General features: G+C 42.5%; 1 protein-coding gene across 1 annotated transcript in view; it reads right to left on the minus strand.

The window, feature by feature from the left end:
• atp6v1ba (ATPase, H+ transporting, lysosomal, V1 subunit B, member a) overlaps positions 1–8,843 on the minus strand; it is a 44,717-nt gene extending 35,874 nt beyond the window's left edge. The window contains exon 1 of the mRNA XM_085427485.1: positions 8,645–8,843. Within this exon, the coding sequence (XP_085283611.1) occupies positions 8,645–8,753 (109 nt within the window). The 5' untranslated portion in view covers positions 8,754–8,843. The remainder of the gene's footprint in view (positions 1–8,644) is intronic.
• Positions 8,844–20,381: the final 11,538 nt, after the last annotated feature.

Below are 20,381 nucleotides of genomic sequence, written 5' to 3' on the forward strand. Positions count from 1 at the left end.
AGTTACAGTTGGCCCCATCCATGCTGCTGATTATGCTTTCTTTGCTTCTTTGTTCTCTTGAGACCAAGCTCCACCATCATGTTGTTCAAGTTCCAGGATTTTAAATGAACTGCAGAGGACACCAGAAACTACAGGTTTATTTTATGGGCCTATATTACTGGAACATTCAGTGATGTATAAATTCAATGGTTTTGCACTAAAGTCAATGTCACACACTACCTTTAGACTGTGACAAAGGCATTGCCTTTCCCAAATATAAGCAGTATGTTGAAGACAAATGGAAACAAACCACATCTCCTCCAGCAGGGCTACACACACTGTGAATGCAGCACCTGCACTATTTGAGAAACACACTTTTCCAAACAGTTACTTGAGATTATCATTTAGCTCTAAATTGCTGCCTCATCATAAGTGTGGACTGCTGCTGTTTGGTAATGTGTTTGATGAGACAAAAAAAGATGGCAAAATTAGAGTATTTCAGAAGCAGGATTGTTCAATGTTTTTAGAAGATGGGTTTTATCACATGTTGCATCCTTTCTGCTTAGCTCTCAGATGGCCTGAGCACCATTAAGTCATTTCCTTCCAGTTTGCTGAGAGGCTTTTAGTCCATGCTTGCTTCTCTGACACTTGCATAAAGAGCAGGAAAGAAAAAAAACAGCTCTCTGGCCTCATGGCTCAGGGCTTCTGCAGCAGCCCAGCCAGACTCAACATCACACAGCTAAGTGGAAGCAGCACAAACCCTTTTAAAACCTCATGCTCTGCTCCTAATTAGGCCTGCAACTATTCATCGAGTCATTCCAATAATATGATTATAAATAAACTCGACGCAGGACGCCTTCATCAAAGCTCCTGATCAACAAACTCTGACCTGAAGAAAAGAAACTTTGTAGCTGCTCCATCCACCACTGTGTGTTTTACACAGAGAAAACCTGCAGTAACCAACAAGCTGTATTCAAATATGCAGATGAACTGTTAACCTAATGTGACACCACCTTTAAATTGTACAGCGTGCTGAAGGCTGACGGCAGCCGTCCCATTTTACATGGAAGCCATACCAGCAGGAAACAGGGCTGAGGCTAAAGGGGGTCATGGTTGCACCAGACCATCAACGTTTAAACGCTTTTGTAACTTTTTTAAAAGTCAAATAATATAAAATATTGTAATAATTACATTACATTCATATTTGTAAACATAAAAATAAAAGCTTTTGAAAGCCATTAAAAATGTCCTTGGGCCAGGTACACTTTTTTTTTTTTTTTTAAGGCGGGACACTGATTTATCATTAATATTAACTAATGCCTGCACCATCATAACGTCTGTTTCAGCAGCACAAAAACCTCCAGAAACAAAGCAAAGACATATTTTTTATGCCTTCATTTAGACTGCATATATATATCCTATATGGTCTTTGACTAATCTATCTATCTATCTATCTATCTATACACATATACATACACACATTTATACACACACATACACATATGTATTACTTAGGGGTGCAACGATACACAAAATTCACGGTTCGGTTCGGTTCGATACTTTGGTGTCACGGTTCGATATTTTTTCGATACAAAAAAATGTTCATGCCTTTTTAATTTGTCATTTATTAAAATTATAAATATATATTTTAACTCAAAAGTACAGTTTTTAAATTTAACCCTAACCCTTGTGCGTGTTTTTTATTTTGACAGCGAATGCGCACCTGCGGACCACTTATGTGCAGCCCTGGTTATTTAGCTCATCATATCGCAGCCACAGAAATTCTTTTGTCCATGAAACCATAAAGCTGCACTTTCTTTTTGCCTTATAGTCTGATTTGTCATAACTTCTCCGTTTTGTGGTAAGCTTTTCTTTGGCTGTCACTTCTTCACCCTGACCTGTCTTATTTGGCTCAGCAGAACTGAAATATATATCCTGCTGCTTTTACACATGCACTCACATAAGCTCAGCGATTCTCTGCGCGATCAACCTCTCACATGTTTAAGCTTGCTGCGGGAGATTTCACTTGTCATGTTTGCATAGTAAGCTAACGATTAATAAGACGATGTCAGAGGAATTGGTGCACAAATTATCATCACTCACAGATCAGTGCTGTCGCTCTCTATACACAGTTCGCACGATTGCAAAGTGAAAGCAAAAAAACAAGCGCAAATTCAAACGCGATTTCAATATGTCACATATTGACAGTGGCTCACCGATGCCAATGACATAATTACCCAGCTACATTTCTGAAAGAATGCAAAAGCATTGACATATATTTTTCCTACAATAGCCCGACGGGCAGGGCAGAGATAGATTTTGGTAGCCCGACTGAAAAAATCGCTAGCTCCGGGACGTCGGGCTAGCGATATTGCAAGCCCTGTATCTGATTGAGGAATCACTCATCTTTGGAAAAGAGAGTTTATTACAGAGAAATGGCTCTTTCCAAAATAAAAGCTATACTATCCGCTTCTTCTGGGCTATATTCTCAGCAGCATAAGGAGAATCATGTGCTAACAGCTGTCTAAATGACTCGGCTAAAGTTAGTAGCATGCTTGTTGTTTTTGTCTTTGCACTAGGATGATGTCGGAGTAAATGTGCAGTCATATTCGTTGTGTTCCCACTAGTGCTTTCAGGTTAATCTCGTTGAAATGACCTTAACACCACAACACGGCAAATCTCCGTTAACGAGCTACCGCCGATCGCCCCGTGCATGGGGCTAGACGGCCAACACGTTAACGAGCTAACTGCGCTAACACACTAGTTCCCACCCATGTAATTGAGCATTGCATGGCACATCCAACATACTGTTTTACTTTAGTTCATGACTCGCTTACCTTCAGGGTCATACGTCACATGAAAACCAAAATAATTCCAAACGCCAGATCTGAATGAGGGTGGGGGAGGTGCCCTGCGCTCTTCCTTCTGTCTATGCTGTCTGTGTGGAGCACTCAGTGGATCTGCGCTCGACAGTGCAGCCTAGGCGGAGTAGTCGAACACAGATCCACTGAGCGCTCCACACAGACAGCATCGTCAGAAGGAAAGTTGATAAAATAAATTACAAATGTTGTATTGTTCGATACATATGCGTACCGAACCGAAAGCACTGTATCGAACGGTTCAATATCGATACGAATATCGTTGCACCCCTAGTATTACTGAATATTTATTACTGCTCATTAATAAGAGACAAGTATTTCCTGTCCGATTACTCGATTACACTGTCAACCAGGCCTGGACTTAAAGCAAAGAACCCCGAGTAGTTTATTCCAAACCCTGATACGGATCAGCAGAAGACACTGGGCATATGATCAATAACTGACATTTTGCAGTCGTGACAACATGTTATAATAAGAGTTGGTTAGGTTGTCCTTATGAGGCATTTGTTCAGGATTCTGAGTTTTATGCACCCATTTGTACCTTTTGTGTGTCAAATTATAGAGGAAATGTCTACATTAATGTAAAGGAAATCCAGCATACTGAGGTCAAACCCATTGGTATTCTTTCAAATGATTTATTGTGCTGTAGATCAACTTTTCTCAGTTAATATTATTAAAATATCTGTATGAGCACATGTGCGTTAAATGTACTTTTGTTTGGGAAAACAGACTTTTTAAATATTAACGTATCAACTATTCATGTAAACGATGAATTAATTAATTTAAAACATTTACCAACCCCCAGACTTTAGTAGCTTTAATGTGTTCATAGAGATTTCTGCTCTCATTTAAATGTTCTTATATGTTCTTAGCGTTTTATGACAGTTGTTTTAGGAATCCTGTTTAATTCAACTATGTTGATGAATAGGGCTGGGCCATATTATACCGTTCACGGTAATACCGGTATAATGTTAGGCAACGATAGGAAAATGAAATATCGCGATAGAATGGGAGTAAAACGCGCATGCGCAGTGCCTTTGTTTTCATACGCACATGGCCGATTGTTGAGTGAAACAGATGAACCAGAATTGGTTTGTAAAAATGGTGCAACTTCAGTGATGTGGAACTGGTTTGGTGTTTGTCCGTCAGATACACGACAAAGCACATTTTTTTGCAGAACATGCAAGCGGCCGTTGTTATTGTCATATTTGTCGGACTAAGATGCTCTTAAATCTGGGAGTAATCTGGGTCCTAAACTCCGTATGCTTCAGGTCAAACGAACACTGCAGCATCACTGAGAGTTAAAAACTGTCTAAATTCTTTCATCTTTAATAAAACGATCAGCATTGCTGCTTTACCAGGTGTAACTATGAAGTTTAACTTCCAGGCATCCATGAAAACAAAAGTTATTACATTTAACGGAGTTAGAAGTTAGCAGGAAGCTAGCGGAAGTTAGCTCGCTAGTTTCGCTAGTTACCTAAACATGATATAGCATGTTCTGACTGAGAGATTTCTGAAAAAAATCAAACGTACAGCTCTGCTATCACTTCCAACATAAATGAAGACAGGAAACTAAACAGCAGTGACGTTTGTAGGGTTACTGAAGTTGGGCTAGCTGGTATATAATGATGTGCTACGTGATCGCTAGCGACACAGCTATGTTAGCATAACATAAACAGTGAAGCTGGAGGACGAACACTAACACTTTTCCACTTATAAAAGTTAACGTGAAGGTTCTTCATGGTTAGAGACAAATGCAATCGCATGGCAGGATGCTGTAAACACCAAACTTCAGTCAGGAGAACAACTGAGATAATCCATCCACAATACGAGGTTAGTCATTAATATACTGCAGCAACATGGGAATAGAGCCGCTGCAGAGAATTCAACATTAATGAATCAATGGTACAGAAGTGGAGGAAGCAAGAAGAATGAGTTTAATAAAGTTTGATTTATCTGACTGCTTTGTTTCGCTTAATGTGCCTTATAATCCCGTGCACCTTATGGTCCGAAAAATACGTACTGCACACTGCAGTTTAATGTTGCAAAGCACCTCTTTTTAACTTCAGTGGATATTATACATGGTTATGCTCAGTATATGTCAGCCCATTTCTACTGGAAATGCCTTTTGGTTAAACTTTCAGCAAGGAATTTGCATTTGCACTGTTATATTTTTATTAAGCTTTAATGTACATAAAAACAGCTGCTTGTTTAAGTGAAAATAAATGGAAGGTTGTCTTTTTGCGCTAGTAATGTTGTGGAGTTGTGTTTTGTCTCGCATCAATTATATCGTCGGTTATATCGTTATCGCAAATTTTCAAATATATATCGTGATAAATATTTTTGGCCATATCGCCCTGCTCTATTGATGAAGATGACAAAAAGCAGCATTTCAGATGTTTCACAACAGCTGCTGTGTGATTGGTTAGCAACACTTTAAGTTCACAACTTGGTTTACAAATCAATCATTGTAATATTGGATTTGTCCTCTTTAGCTTCTGATGAAGTAACGACATCAACCTGCATGTGCACCGTCAGAGAGGTGAGGGGCTGAGGTGCAGCTACTGTCCCTGTGTTTCCTCCACAGCCAGCTGGGTGGATGGTGACTGCAGGGGAAATTCCGCAAAGAGAAGAACACTGTCCAACTTTTTATAACTGTAAATGGGCCGACACCAGAATCCTGACTTTAGCAAAAATGAATTACCAACAAATGGACTGACAGTTCAATTGTTTCCATTTTCTTTCGGGGAGTTTAAGAACTTAAAACAACTAAATATTAGGGGTGCAACGATATTCGTATCGATATTGAACCGTTCGATACAGTGCTTTCGGTTCGGTACGCATATGTATCGAACAATACAACATTTGTAATTTATTTTATCAATTTTCCTTCTGACGATGCTGTCTGTGTTGAGCGCTCAGTGGATCTGTGTTCGACTACTCCGCCTAGGCTGCACTGTCGAGCGCAGATCCACTGAGTGCTCCACACAGACAGCATAGACAGAAGGAAGAGCGCAGGGCACCTCCCCCACCCTCATTCAGATCTGGCGTTTGGAATTATTTTGGTTTTCATGTGACGTATGACCCTGAAGGTAAGCGAGTCATGGACTAAAGTAAAGTATGTTGGATGTGCCACGCAATGCTCAATTACATTGGTGTGAACTAGTGTGTTAGCGCAGTTAGCTCGTTAACGTGTTGGCCGTCTAGCCCCATGCACGGGGCGATCGGCGGTAGCTCGTTAACGGAGATTTGCCGTGTTGTGGCGTTAAGGTCATTTCAACGAGATTAACCTGAAAGCACTAGTGGGAACACAACGAATATGACTGCACATTTACGCCGACATCATCCTAGTGCAAAGACAAAAACAACAAGCATGCTACTAACTTTAGCCGAGTCATTTAGACAGCTGTTAGCACATGATTCTCCTTATGCTGCTGAGAATATAGCCCAGAAGAAGCGGATAGTATAGCTTTTATTTTGGAAAGAGCCATTTCTCTGTAATAAACTCTCTTTTCCAAAGATGAGTGATTCCTCAATCAGATACAGGGCTTGCAATATCGCTAGCCCGACGTCCCGGAGCTAGCGATTTTTTTTCAGTCGGGCTACCAAAATCTATCTCTGCCCTGCCCGTCGGGCTATTGTAGGAAAAACATATGTCAATGCTTTTGCATTCTTTCAGAAATGTAGCTGGGTAATTATGTCATTGGCATCGGTGAGCCACTGTCAATATGTGACATATTGAAGTCGCGTTTGAATTTGCGCTTGTTTTTTTGCTTTCACTTTGCAATCGTGCGAACTGTGTATAGAGAGCGACAGCACTGATCTGTGAGTGATGATAATTTGTGCACCAATTCCTCTGACATCGTCTTATTAATCGTTAGCTTACTATGCAAACATGACAAGTGAAATCTCCCGCAGCTTAAACATGTGAGAGGTTGATCGCGCAGAGAATCGCTGAGCTTATGTGAGTGAGTGTGTAAAAGCATTTCAGTTCTGCTGAGCCAAATAAGACAGGTCAGGGTGAAGAAGTGACAGCCAAAGAAAAGCTTACCACAAAACGGAGAAGTTATGACAAATCAGACTATAAGGCAAAAAGAAAGTGCAGCTTTATGGTTTCATGGACAAAAGAATTTCTGTGGCTGCGATATGATGAGCTAAATAACCAGGGCTGCACATAAGTGGTCCGCAGGTGCGCATTCGCTGTCAAAATAAAAAACAGGCACAAGGGTTAGGGTTAAATTTAAAAACTGTACTTTTGAGTTAAAATATATATTTATAATTTTAATAAATGACAAATTAAAAATGCATGAACATTTTTTTGTATCGAAAAAATATCGAACCGTGACACCAAAGTATCGAACCGAACCGTGAATTTTGTGTATCGTTGCACCCCTACTAAATATGTAACAGATGTGCTGCTGATAAAAATATCACCTTTAGTTACAACCATATAAGAGCAAATAACTATAGACAGTAAAGATGGGAATCACCAGACACCCAATAATAATTTTTTTTATCATATTTCACTCACAATATGAAATTATTGTCACATTTTTTGATATGCTGTAACAATTGGTGTGTTTTTTTGCTGACATTCAGATTGTCAAACATGGCGAGACGGTGACTAAAACCTGCCACAGACTGAGTCTGCTATCAGTCATCAATCATATGAGGTAAAGCTGGCAATTACCTGCAGTCTGTTTCCAGTAATACAGTAATGATCTGTGATAAACCTGTGAAAATTACAAATGTGTTGCTGTTTGCAGAGATAGAAATTCACAGAAAACAGAAATGATCATTTAACTATTACATCTGCACAACCAGCTGACAGCCAGCTGAGCTTCAGACTAATGGGAACAGTGTGTGCATGTCAACAGTGACTGCAGTCAGTCCAAGCCAGACCGAATCTCTTTGCATTTGCTTTCCTGTCTGTAATATTCTCACAGTATTTTAACTGAATGAAAACATATCAATATTAGGTGCCCCTGTGTAGATACCGTATCACCACGCCTATCCCTAATAGACAGATGACACATGAGAGTCCATGTTTTAGAAGATCTCTGTAAATCTTCACATTTTTACAGTTTCGTGTCAAACATTTTACAAAGCGATGTCGAAATTCTTGTCACGAGAGCATGAACGTCAGCTTCCCTAACCACGGGCTGCCTCACTCATGTGATCCGATCACATGACAGATCCTCCATCTGGCCCATACGACCAACAGGCTGTGTAATATAGTTCTGCCTGTAAAACACTGCAAAGACGCAAATATGACATTTTAAATTCGTGACCAGTTGAGTGTACCACATATCCCCGCACGCTGAGTATATCTCATCAATAGTTCCAGACATTGGTGAAAGGCAGCATGCTAGCGTGGCTACACTGCTGTTTGACAGAAATGACATATTCTTAAACGCAGCATGTACAGCAGCAGTACGGTTCAATTGCCGAATTACTCGCATTTAATTATTAATATTTATAAAATAAAAGCTGGTTTGTTTAACACCCTGTGTACAGCAGCACAGGTGGATAGTTAGCTAACGCTAATGCCCTCTAATGCTGCGTCCCGGTTCAATGGGATATCCAAGACTTAAGCACAATCTTACATCTTTATATTTTCACACTGCACATTAACCTATTGCACGAGTCCGTAAACATACTGTCCCTTGTGCCATTTTGAATGCTACATTTATACATTGAGTCAAAGTTATCCCGTTTCCTACCGTAACTACACCACCGAACGCAACAACAACCTTGTTAGCTGGTAGCTTGCATTAGCAACGTACTTAGCCTGGGCTGAGAGATGTAGTTCCTGGTCACAGCCTGGGTATGTGTCCTCGAAGCCGCTGCCAGGCCGTTCACATCCATCGCCCTGTTTGCCACCAGTGTTGCCATTGTCGGATAAGGTACAGAAACCTGAGAAATCTGACGCTGGTTGACGTGCTTTGCTAAGAGCTACTGAATGACAGCAGAGCGCGAGTCATGTGACACACAGGAAACGGATGTTTGGTAAAGGACAGGGACTCAAAGCAGTGAGAAGTAGCTGCTTCTGACAGAAACGTAATGAGTGTACAGTAAGTAGCAAACGATTAGGAATGAAAAGCTAACAGCAAGGCTGTTTAACGTGAACTGAAGAGGATTTTCTTTGTAGCTGTGGGATTCCACAGTGAGATATTTGGATTTGTTAAGTATTTAAGATTAAATTTAGATCATTTCATTACAGATCGTGAAGGTAATATATTTTACAACCTACTAGCAAACAAATCCAATACCTAAATTAATTAATGCAGAAGAAACGCATTATGAAAAAGTTAAAAATGAACTGGGATAAAATGTGATTTTAGTTATTATTTATAAAAACATGCTCACTGTGAAGGAATGAAGAAATCACTGCCTGCATCGTAAAACTGACCTCACAGCTGCAACTGAATATGAAACACATTTTAATAAATGATTGAAAAAGGGAAAAAGCTCAAGTTTATCATATTATCCATATCTGCCAGCAGCCTCTCTTATCACACTACTCTTCCTCCGTCTGCATTTCTTAACCTCTGCAGTTTTACTGTCATGCTATTATATTTTTCAGATTAGTTCTACAAACTCTGGACTCTACTAGGTTTATTTATGGTTCCCCAACTACTCTGCACAGCCAGAAACCTGCCTGGTTCTTCAAAATCCTGCTCCTCACATACAAGGTCTTAAATAACCAGGCCCCATCTTATCTTAATGACCTTGTAGTACCATATCACCCTATTAGAGCAGCAGGGAGTGATCACGTTTTTATATACATATGTTTTTTTAACCACCATTTGTCTTTGACATCTTATTTTTCTAATGAAGTGGTTTGTTTCCTTGAAAGTAAAACTCACATTAAAAGGATGCATTAATAGGAACTGACAAGTAGAGTGGTGAAGCATATGATCCTTGTTGTTGTCCAACCCAGATGTAGGTTTAAAACCAAAGTAATCCCAAATGTGCAGCGTGTCCTGGGAAGTTGATCTGGTGATGAGCAAAGATCGCGTTTGGCCAAAACACTCTATATTCAGCGCGATTCTTACACCCACTAAAAACAGAGCGTTGGCTTGATACGAAAAGCCTCTGCAAGCTTTTAATGATTTGTTTTTTCATTTAGAAAAAGACAAACAGAGCGAGACGATCTTTGGTGCTGTTAGCTGCAGTGGGGTCTGGTTCTCCTGTTCTTCTGTTTTTTAACCTACTTTTTTATTTCACCTCAGTGTCACAGTTGTCCCTCCAGCACTGACACTGTTCATGAGATATTTAAAATGTGATTGAGATGAAAAGTGGCTCGCAGCTTAAAGAACAGCTGTGTCTAATGTGCTCTTCATGTGTTTCATCTCCCTACCTCTCTCTCATACACACTCACGTCCACAAACACATATTTGGCAGCACAATGTCCTGCTGAGTGTACTGTTGAGTGAAAGCTAAAATGACATGATTGCACACATTTTCTCTTTAAATTTTTTTTGCTTTGCTGTGTTCTCATTTTGGAAGCTCTGATCCATTCTCATTTTTCCCTGCGTGTCCTGTCCAGTAGCTGTAACCGAAGGTGGGTTTTTTAACCATGGCCCTTTCACAATCAACACACCAGCAGTTGCACAGAGCATACACATACACACAGCTCTCTCACAGTAGAAAAGCACTACAGATTGAAGTGGTAAGTACTGCCATGGTGAGGCTGACAGCAGCCCCTAGAGAGCTCATCAAAATGTTTCAGGCCGCATGCAAAAAATAGCAAATTAATGCAAGTGAAGGGCTTCTGCCTACAGGAGCATTGCCCTCATTTTAGAAATACCATTTTTCCCCCCTGAGTCTTTTATGATGAGTTCAGAGTGTTATGATTTCCCTCAAACTCCTCAGATCTACCCATCTAGGAAAATAGGTGTCAAAATACTCATGCAATTATTTTGCATGTTGATGTTGTTGAAGGGCTCAAACAGTGTCCTGAATTGTAAACTGCATTGTAACAAACTACTGCAAATAATGTGGTAAACTATGTTACCGTGGTATCTAATAATGTTACTGTTATTGTTTTTTAACAAACGGACAAATGATCACTAACATTTGTTTCCAGTGTTCTAATGCAGTCTTGTCAGCCTCGCATGCTGTGACTGGAGAATACAATTAACCAAAATTCACTCTGTCACTTTATGTTATGCATTGTCACGCTGTGCGATGTTATGTTGTTCCACATCTGTCATTATCTTAGAGTTTACTAAGGTAGGACAGCTCTGGAGGTAGAGCAGGCGTCTCAACTGAAAGGTTGCCAGTTCAATCCCTGCCACTAACCCCAAATACCTTCAGATGTATCCCTTGGAGCAGTAGTGTGTGGTAATGTGCAGAGATGATAGACTGATCATACACACCTCAAGTAGGAAATATAATGTTACCATAGTTATGATTTAAATAAAACATCATAAAAACACCCCGCTGCATTATTGGTAAACTGTGCATAGCATCATAAGTAAAACGAATTACTTCTTCTCTCTGTGTTAAATGTATTAATAGTAATACTGTTTAACATATGTTCATTTTTTAGCTCATTTTAAAAACATATATATTGTCCAGTGTCCAGGATCATATTCTATGAATCATGTCTGTAGTTGCTGACCTGTGAGGAGCACAAATCCATGAACACAATCTGTTGTTCAGGAGTGATGGTGCTGGTTCAACTAATAATATTCACATATTCACATAAATGATCATTTGAAAGTGCTATATACATCTCAAAACTGGCTTATCCGGTCTTTAATTCTGACGTCACTAGCCGTGTCTGGGCCTAAACTCCGCTGCAGGTCCATAAATCAAACGATCACTATGGCATTACTGAGAGTTGAAAAACTGTCTAAAGTCTTTCATCTTTAATAAAATGATCAGCGTTCTGCTCTACCAGGTGTAACAATTGAGTTTAACATCCAGGCATCCATGAAAACGGAATTTATGACATTTAACGGAGTTAGAAGTTAGCAGGGAGTTAGCTCGCTAGCTTCTATCTAAATACAATATAGCATGTCCTGACTGCCGGGTTTTGGAAACAAATTAAAACGTACAGCTCTGCTATCACTTCCAGCATAAATGAAGACAGAAAACTAAACAGCAGTGACGTTTGTAGGGTTACTGAAGTTGGGCTAGCTGGTATATAATGATGTGCTACGTGACCGTTAGCGACACAGCTATGTTAGCATAATATAAACAAGCTAACTTTTTTTCCACTGGATAAAAGTTAACGTGAGTGTTCTCGGTGGTCAGGAACAAATGTAATCGCATGGCAGGATGCTGTAAAAGGACCAAACTTCAGCCAGGAGAACAACTGAGATAATCCATCCACAATACGAGGTTAGTCATTCATATACTGCTGCATGGGCTGGGCTGTAGTTACATCCTAAGGTTTTAAAAACTGAGCTTAAATAAATGATTAGCGGTAATAAAAGCCGAGGGAGGTCAACAGTGATCACTGACTGTTTTAGGAGCTTTTTGAGATCAAATAGAAGAAAATACAAAACATTAAACATGTTAACAACACAAAAGCCATATTAAACGCAGACTACTTTAGGCCCGGAAGTAGGATTCGTCACGTCATCACTTAATGACCGGATTGTGTGTGTGTCCATTGTTAGATACTCCTTGGGATATTGTGTTTTTCTTTTTTATTCGGTTTGGTTTGTGTAGATGTTTTTTTTTCTTTTCAGGCATTTCTTTTCCCGATTTGTTTCTAGGCCGTGTACATGATTTGTATATGTTCACCTATCATTGTTTGATCTGATTCTTGATTCTACTGCAATTCATTGTATTTTGGTCTCGACCAGGCCTCCATTCATCGTCTTCAGATGGTCCAAAATGCAGCTGCTCGCCTGCTAACTGGTACCAAACAGAGAGAGCATACAGTATAACTCCAGTTTTGGCTTCTCTACACTGGCTTCCTGTCGCCTACAGGATCCAATTTCAACTTTGACTTTTTGTTTTTAAGTCACTTAACGCCCAAGCTCTTCTTACCTGTCTGAGCTCCTTTCTGTTTATGCTCCAGGAAAAAACATGAGGTCTAGGTCAAAATGACTGCTGTCCATCCCACGGACTAATCTCAAATCTCGTGGCGATGGAGCCTTCTCTGTGGCAGGTCCCAGACTTTGGAATAGTTTTCCTCTAAATGTTAGATCTGCACAAACACTTGATCACTTTAAATCACTACTAAAGACACATTTTTATGCCCTGGCTTTTAACACACTATGACCCAAGCATTTTGGTCTCATTTAATAGTCTTAGTTATTGTTTTAATTCTTTTATTGTCCTATCATTGTTTTATATTGTTATTAATGTTTTACATGGAAGTTTGTTTTCTTCAAGCTGATGGCCAACAAATTCTAATTCCTAAAACGATTTTTTTCTACTAACTATAAGAGCAGAATCATCCACATAAAGAAAACAATCAGCAGAAACAGCCTGAGACATGTCATTGACATAGATAAAATGATAAAAATGGTAAATGGCCTGTATTTGTATAGCGCTTTACTAGTCCCTAAGGACCCCAAAGCACTTTACACTACATCCAGTCATCCACCCATTCACACACTGGTGATGGCAGCTACATTGTAACCACAGCTGCCCTGGGGCGCACTGACAGAGGCGAGGCTGCCGGACACTGGCGCCACCGGGCCCTCTGACCACCACCAGTAGGCAACGGGTGAAGTGTCTTGCCCAAGGACACAACGCCTGTCGGAGCCGGGGCTTGAACCGGCAGCCTTCTGATTACAAGACAAACTGCCAACTCTTGAGCCACGATCGCCCAAAGTAAAGGACCTACAGTAGAACTATGTGGTATACCACAAGTAACATGAGTAGTGAGTGCGAGTGCATAGTGAGAGTAAAGGGTGCCTTCTGGACCTAGCAGCAGGCTCAACCAGATAGATAGAAAGTACACAGCATCATGTTGGTCCTCCAGTCCAGTCTGTCATTCAGATGAAACGTCAAGTACCTGTCAAGGTTCAAGGTTCTTTATTATTTGTCACACACATGCATAGTTGAACAAGTATAACACACAGTGAAATGTAGCCTGACACGCTCCTCGACATGTGCAAAAATTGGGGGGGGGGTGTAGAGGAAGAACTTTTTATATATATATATATATATATATATATATATAGCTGGATAGCGTAGTGGTTTGACTACACGCCTTTGGAACCCAGGATCGCAAGTTCGATTCCTGCCTGGGGCGTCTGTATCCAGTAAGGGTCCTAAAGCTAGACCCCCTATGCAAAGCGAGCCTACCGCAGACATGAGCGAGACAGATAAATATGAAGGCATGCCGGCTCGGACGTCGCCCGGATCAACAAGGTCCGCGTCAGGTGTTGAGGAACCAGAGCACCCTGACGAAAAGTGGGCTACTGGAACAAGAAGGCATCGGTGGGCAAGAGACGAAAACAGGGCGTTGTTGGAATGCTACTACGCAAGTAATCCCGGCGGAAGGGGCTACATGAATAGGATGACGGACCTATGGATTCTTCGATACCCAACATCCACAATTGACGGCGAAACAACTAGTAGCTCAGTGTTCCAACATTCGAAAGAAGGGACTGCTCTCACAGCTAGAGATTGACGAGGTACAACACAAATGCTACGGCAAGGAGGAGTCAGGACGCCAGGTCAGGGGGGAGATATCATCACCCCCACCCGAGATTGGGTACATAGCCCCAAGTGCGATAGGAGAAGGATTGTTGAGTGCGAGAGGAACTGACCTGAAAAATAGGATAATGGCCAAGCTTGAAACCTGGATCCCCCGTAGCCGGTTACCGAGATTACGTGAAGTACCCTCAGAAGGTCTGCTAGATGATGTTAATGCAGCACTACGGACAATACCTACAACCACGATTACCGACACTAACAAGCTGATCTACAATACGGCAGCAGTGATCAGTGAGATGCTTGGCTACAAGTTGAACAGCCACAAGGGGCAGTACCCTCCATGGAGAAGGAGGCTAGAGGGCAAGATCAAAGTAGCACGGAGGGAGGTTAGCCAACTAACGGAGTTGCAGAAAGGTGCGACAAAGAAGGTGCATAAGAAATACAGCAAGCTGTCCATACCTGAGGCCTTGGAAACTGCCAAGCAAAGACTCACAGCCTTGGCCAGCCGCTTGAGGAGGTACACCAGAGAGATAGAAGGCAGGAGAATAAACCAGCTGTTCTCCACAGAACCAGCAAAGGTGTACTCTCAGTGGCAAGGGAACAATAATAAGAGAACAGCACCACCAAGGCTGGAGACGGAGCAATACTGGAAGAGCATATGGGAGAAGGATGCAACCCATAACGGCAATGCTCAGTGGCTAGTGGATCTGAGGGCAGACCACAGCGACCTCCCTGAACAGGGTCTAGTAACCATCACAGTGGCAGATATCCAAGAAAGGGTCTCCAGTATGAAGAGTTGGACAGCACCAGGGCCCGACATGGTTCATGCCTACTGGCTAAAGAAGCTGACTGCACTCCACGAGCGTCTGGCAGCACAAATGAACCAGCTGCTAGTTAACGAGAGACACCCGGAATGGCTAACCGAAGGTCGGACGGTCCTGATCCCCAAGGACCCCAAGAAGGGACCGGTCCCCTCCAACTACCGACCAATAACCTGCCTCAGTACTACATGGAAGCTCCTGTCAGGCATCATATCGGCTAAGATGAACAGGCACATGGGTCAATACATGAGTGGGACACAGAAAGGAATTGGCAAGAATACCAGAGGCGCAAAACACCAGCTACTGGTAGACAGAACAGTCAGCCGAGACTGCAAGACCAGACTGACCAACCTGTGCACTGCCTGGATTGATTACAAGAAGGCCTATGACTCAATGCCCCACAGCTGGATACTGGAATGCCTAGAATTGTACAAGATCAATGGGACCCTAAGAGCCTTCATCAGGAACTCAATGGGGATGTGGCGTACAACACTAGAGGCCAACTCCAAGCCCATAGCACAAGTCGCCATCAAGTGCGGGATCTACCAAGGAGATGCTCTGTCCCCACTGCTGTTCTGCATAGGCCTGAACCCCCTCAGTGAGATCATTAACAAGACTGGCTACGGATACCGACTACGGAACGGAGCAGTTGTCAGCCACCTCCTGTACATGGATGACATCAAGCTGTATGCCAAGAGTGAACGAGACATCGATTCACTGATCCACACTACCAGGCTATACAGCAATGACATTGGAATGTCGTTCGGACTGGAGAAGTGTAGTCGGATGGTAACAAAGAGAGGGAAGGTAGTCAGAACTGAGGGGATTGAACTACCAGAAGGCAACATTGCAGACATAGAGGACAGTTTCAAGTACCTGGGGATCCCGCAGGCAAATGGGAACCATGAAGAGGCCGCTAGAAAGGCTGCAACCACCAAGTACCTGCAGAGGGTCAGGCAAGTCCTGAGGAGTCAGCTGAATGGTAAGAACAAGATCCGGGCCATCAACACGTACGCCCTGCCCGTGATCAGGTACCCTGCTGGGGTAATAGGCTGGCCAAAGGAGGAGATAGAAGCCACTGACATAAAGACAAGAAAGCTCCTTACCATGCATGGAGGGTTTCACCCCAAGTCTAGCACCCTGAGGCTGTACGCTAAGCGGAAGGAAGGGGGCCGGGGACTGGTGAGTGTCAGCACCACAGTCCAGGATGAGACAACGAACATCCAAGAATACATTGGGAAAATGGCCCCAACTGACCGAGTGCTCAGTGAATACCTCAGGCAGCAGAAACCCAAGAAAGAGGGAGACGAGGAACCATCATGGAAGGACAGGCCCCTGCACGGTATGTACCACCGGCAGATAGAGGAGGTGGCTGATATCCAGAAATCCTACCAGTGGCTGGACAAAGCTGAACTGAAAGACAGCACAGAGGCACTAATCATGGCAGCACAAGAACAAGCTCTGAGTACAAGATCCATAGAGGCTGGGGTCTATCACACCAGGCAAGACCCCAGGTGCAGGCTGTGTAAAGATGCCCCAGAGACAATCCAGCACATAACAGCAGGGTGCAAGATGCTAGCAGGCAAGGCATACATGGAACGCCATAACCAAGTGGCCGGCATAGTGTACAGGAACATCTGTGCCGAGTATAACCTGGAAGTCCCGAGGTCAAAATGGGAGATGCCCCCAAGGGTGGTGGAGAATGACCGAGCTAAGATCCTGTGGGACTTCCAGATACAGACGGACAAAATGGTGGTGGCTAACCAACCGGACATAGTGGTGGTAGACAAACAGAAGAAGACGGCCGTAGTGATCGATGTAGCGGTTCCGAATGACAGCAATATCAGGAAGAAGGAACACGAGAAGCTGGAGAAATACCAAGGGCTCAGAGAAGAGCTCGAGAGGATGTGGAGGGTGAAGGTAATGGTGGTCCCCGTGGTAATCGGAGCACTAGGTGCGGTGACTCCCAAGCTAGGCGAGTGGCTCCAGCAGATCCCGGGAATAACATCGGAGATCTCTGTCCAGAAGAGCGCAGTCCTGGGAACAGCTAAGATATTGCGCAGGACCCTCAAGCTCCCAGGCCTCTGGTAGAGGACCCGAGCTTGAAGGATAAACCGCCCGCAGGGGCGTGCTGGGTGTTTTTTTTTATATATATATGTATATATACACATATAGTATATACACTGGGTGAATGTGCAGTAGTAGCAGCAAGCAGGTGAATTCTGTACATTAATATGAATAGATATCTGACTATTTTACAGGATAGACAATATAAACATATTTAAAATTAAAGGAATTGAAATGTACATTGTGCCTTGGTTTAGTGTCTGGAAGAGTCCTGTCTCAGTCAATTATAGATGATGTGAGAGGGCGGGTGTCCATGTTTCCTCCATGAAGGTGACTGACCTAGTTGCAGTTTCTTTCCTCCAGAAATTATCAACCATCTCTTTTGTCTTGCATTACGAAGAAGGTGATTTCTTCTGGACCACAAAGTTCCTTGCCAGCTCCCCATACTTCAATTCCTACCCATCCTTATTACAGCAATCCAGGAGACAGTAGAAGTGGTGACACCCATCCTGAGCAGCTTCTCAATTAGCAGAAGTGGTTGGATGGTAGTAAAGGCACTGGAAAGATTAGAAAAACATGGTTTTCACAATGCCATCATTACCATCAAGGCAAAAGTAAGCACGCTCCAACAGGTAGACCAGGCTGTAATATTATTGCCCATAGTGAAGTCTACACCGCTAATGAGCACAGAGCAACTTACCAAATCGCTCTGTACCCAAACACAGCTTAGAGAAATGGTGCCTCAGTCTCTTTCTTCAGATGAAACTCCCTTTTGTGTCCCTCTCTTTCTGGAGATTACTTTTTTGCTAATGAGAATACATCCAAGTGAGGCAGTGTCGCCGGCTGTCCTCTGGCACCTGAGTGACGGGTGTAAACACAGACGGTGCTACAGTCAGCTTCACAGCAGGAGTGTCTGTCTCCCACTGAAGAGATGCCTGAAAGCTGAAGGCTCTGCCTCCCATTTAAAAGAAACTGGGGCCTTGTTCAAGGCCTTGTATGTGGAGAGAAGGTTTTTAAATTTGATCCTGTATTAACCTGGGAGCTTATGAAGAGAGGCCAGTCTGGAAGAAAGGAAACCTGCTCTCTCTTTCTAGTCCCTGTCAGTACTCTCACTGCAGCATCTTGGTACCTGGTTAGACACCATGTTTCTAAGATGTTTAGGGCTGCAACTGATAAAACCTCCATTTTGTCTAAATTTAGAAGTAAGAAATTAGGTCATCCGGCTCTGGAATGTCTTTAAGACGTTCCTGGAATTTAATTAACTCGTGTTTGTCTGCCTTTATTAAAGCTGGGTATCGTCTGCATAGCAATGAAATTGTGTGATACAGTGGTCCCTCGTTTATCGCAGTAGTTATGTTCTAAAAATAACCTGCGATAGGTGAAATCCACAAAGTAGCCAGCTTTATATTTAACAATTATTATGGATGTTTTAAGGCTGTAAAACCCCTCACTACACACTTTATACACTTTGCTCAGACAGGCATGAACATTTTCACACTTTTCTCTCTTATTTAAACTCTCAAAGTTCAAACCTTCATAGCAAAATAAGTCCAGTATTATAGGGTGAGAAGTTCGGCCATCCGGGAGGGGCTCAGAGTAGAGCAGCTGCTCCTCCACATCGAAAGGAGCCAGCTGAGGTGGTTCGGGCATCTGACAAGGATGCCCCCTGGGCGCCTCCTGGGTGAGGTGTTCCAGGCATGTCCCACCGGGAGGAGGCCCCGGGGCAGACCCAGGACACGCTGGAGAGATTATATCTCTCGGCTGGCCTGGGAACGCCTTGGTGTTCCCCCGGATAAGCTGGAGGAGGTGGCTGGGGAGAGGGAGGTCTGGGCCTCTTTGCTTAGGCTGCTGCCCCCGCGACCCGGCCTCGGATAAAGCGGATGAAGATGGATGGATTATAGGATGAAACCAAAGGCAGCCGCGGTTACCACTGACGGTGTAAAATGTTTCATCTACAGTGTTGTGTTTGTTGGGGAGAAAATTACAGTGCAGCACTCCAGAGTCACACTGCTAGCAAAGATTTATGTAAATTTGACAAGCTGAACGCATTCTGTGCTGTACAGGAGACACAGCATGGAGGAGACTGACAATGGTCTACAGCCAATCAGGACGCAGAACACAATGTGCTGTAAAAAAAAAGAAAAGAAAAGAAAAACACGCAAAATTGCACCAAAAAATATCCCTGAAAGGGCAAGGCTGCGAAAGGTGAACCACGTTATAGCGATGGACGATAACCGTCTAATAATGCTACCTAAGGGGAGCAGGTATAATCTGATCCCAGCACAGACCTGTGGAATGACACGATTAAACTCAAGTGTGCAAACAAATTGGAGCCTATTAGATAAATATAATTTAAACCACTTGAAATACTTTTAATACCTTTAGTCTTTTATAATCTCTGTAGTGAAATATTGTGAGCAGTGGTATCGCTGCACTGAGGTGAACTTTAAGGTGTTAGAAATTAAACTATTACTTATATGTCATGGTTTGGAAAATCTGGACCTAAAATCCAAGCTCTAGCAGAGAGGGACCCTCTGGTCTGCGCTGCCCGAGAACCATGGGTTCCAGTGGAGCAGCACCAGCCAGCAGGAAGGCTGGGAGCTTGGGAAAATACATGCCCCAAAATGTATTTTGTAACATATTCCATTACGTTAATCAGTGAGAGTAATGTATTCTGATTACTCTGGATTATTTAATATATTATCAAGCTTTTTCCAACTACATGAATGTCCTATTGCTGTGTGATTTATTACTATTACTGTAGGTTACTCTCCACACCAACACCAACCAGATGTTAAAATCTTAATATAAATGAGTAACAGTAGGTGGACATTAGGTAAGGCTGCACTTTTTGCAGCGATCTCGTGTAGAAACTATTCGACAAAATTGTTGGTACCATTCGGTCAATGAAAGAAAAACTCACAATGGTCACAAAGTAATAATAAATAAAAATTCTATAAATATTTACCAGTGAAAGTCAGACATTGCTTTTCAATCCTGC

This window comes from Rhamphochromis longiceps, linkage group LG13 (genome assembly GCF_057381845.1).
Source record: "Rhamphochromis longiceps isolate RC_006_pf linkage group LG13, R_longiceps_female_GT1.1, whole genome shotgun sequence".
In the NCBI taxonomy this organism is placed as follows: Eukaryota; Metazoa; Chordata; class Actinopteri; order Cichliformes; family Cichlidae; genus Rhamphochromis; species Rhamphochromis longiceps.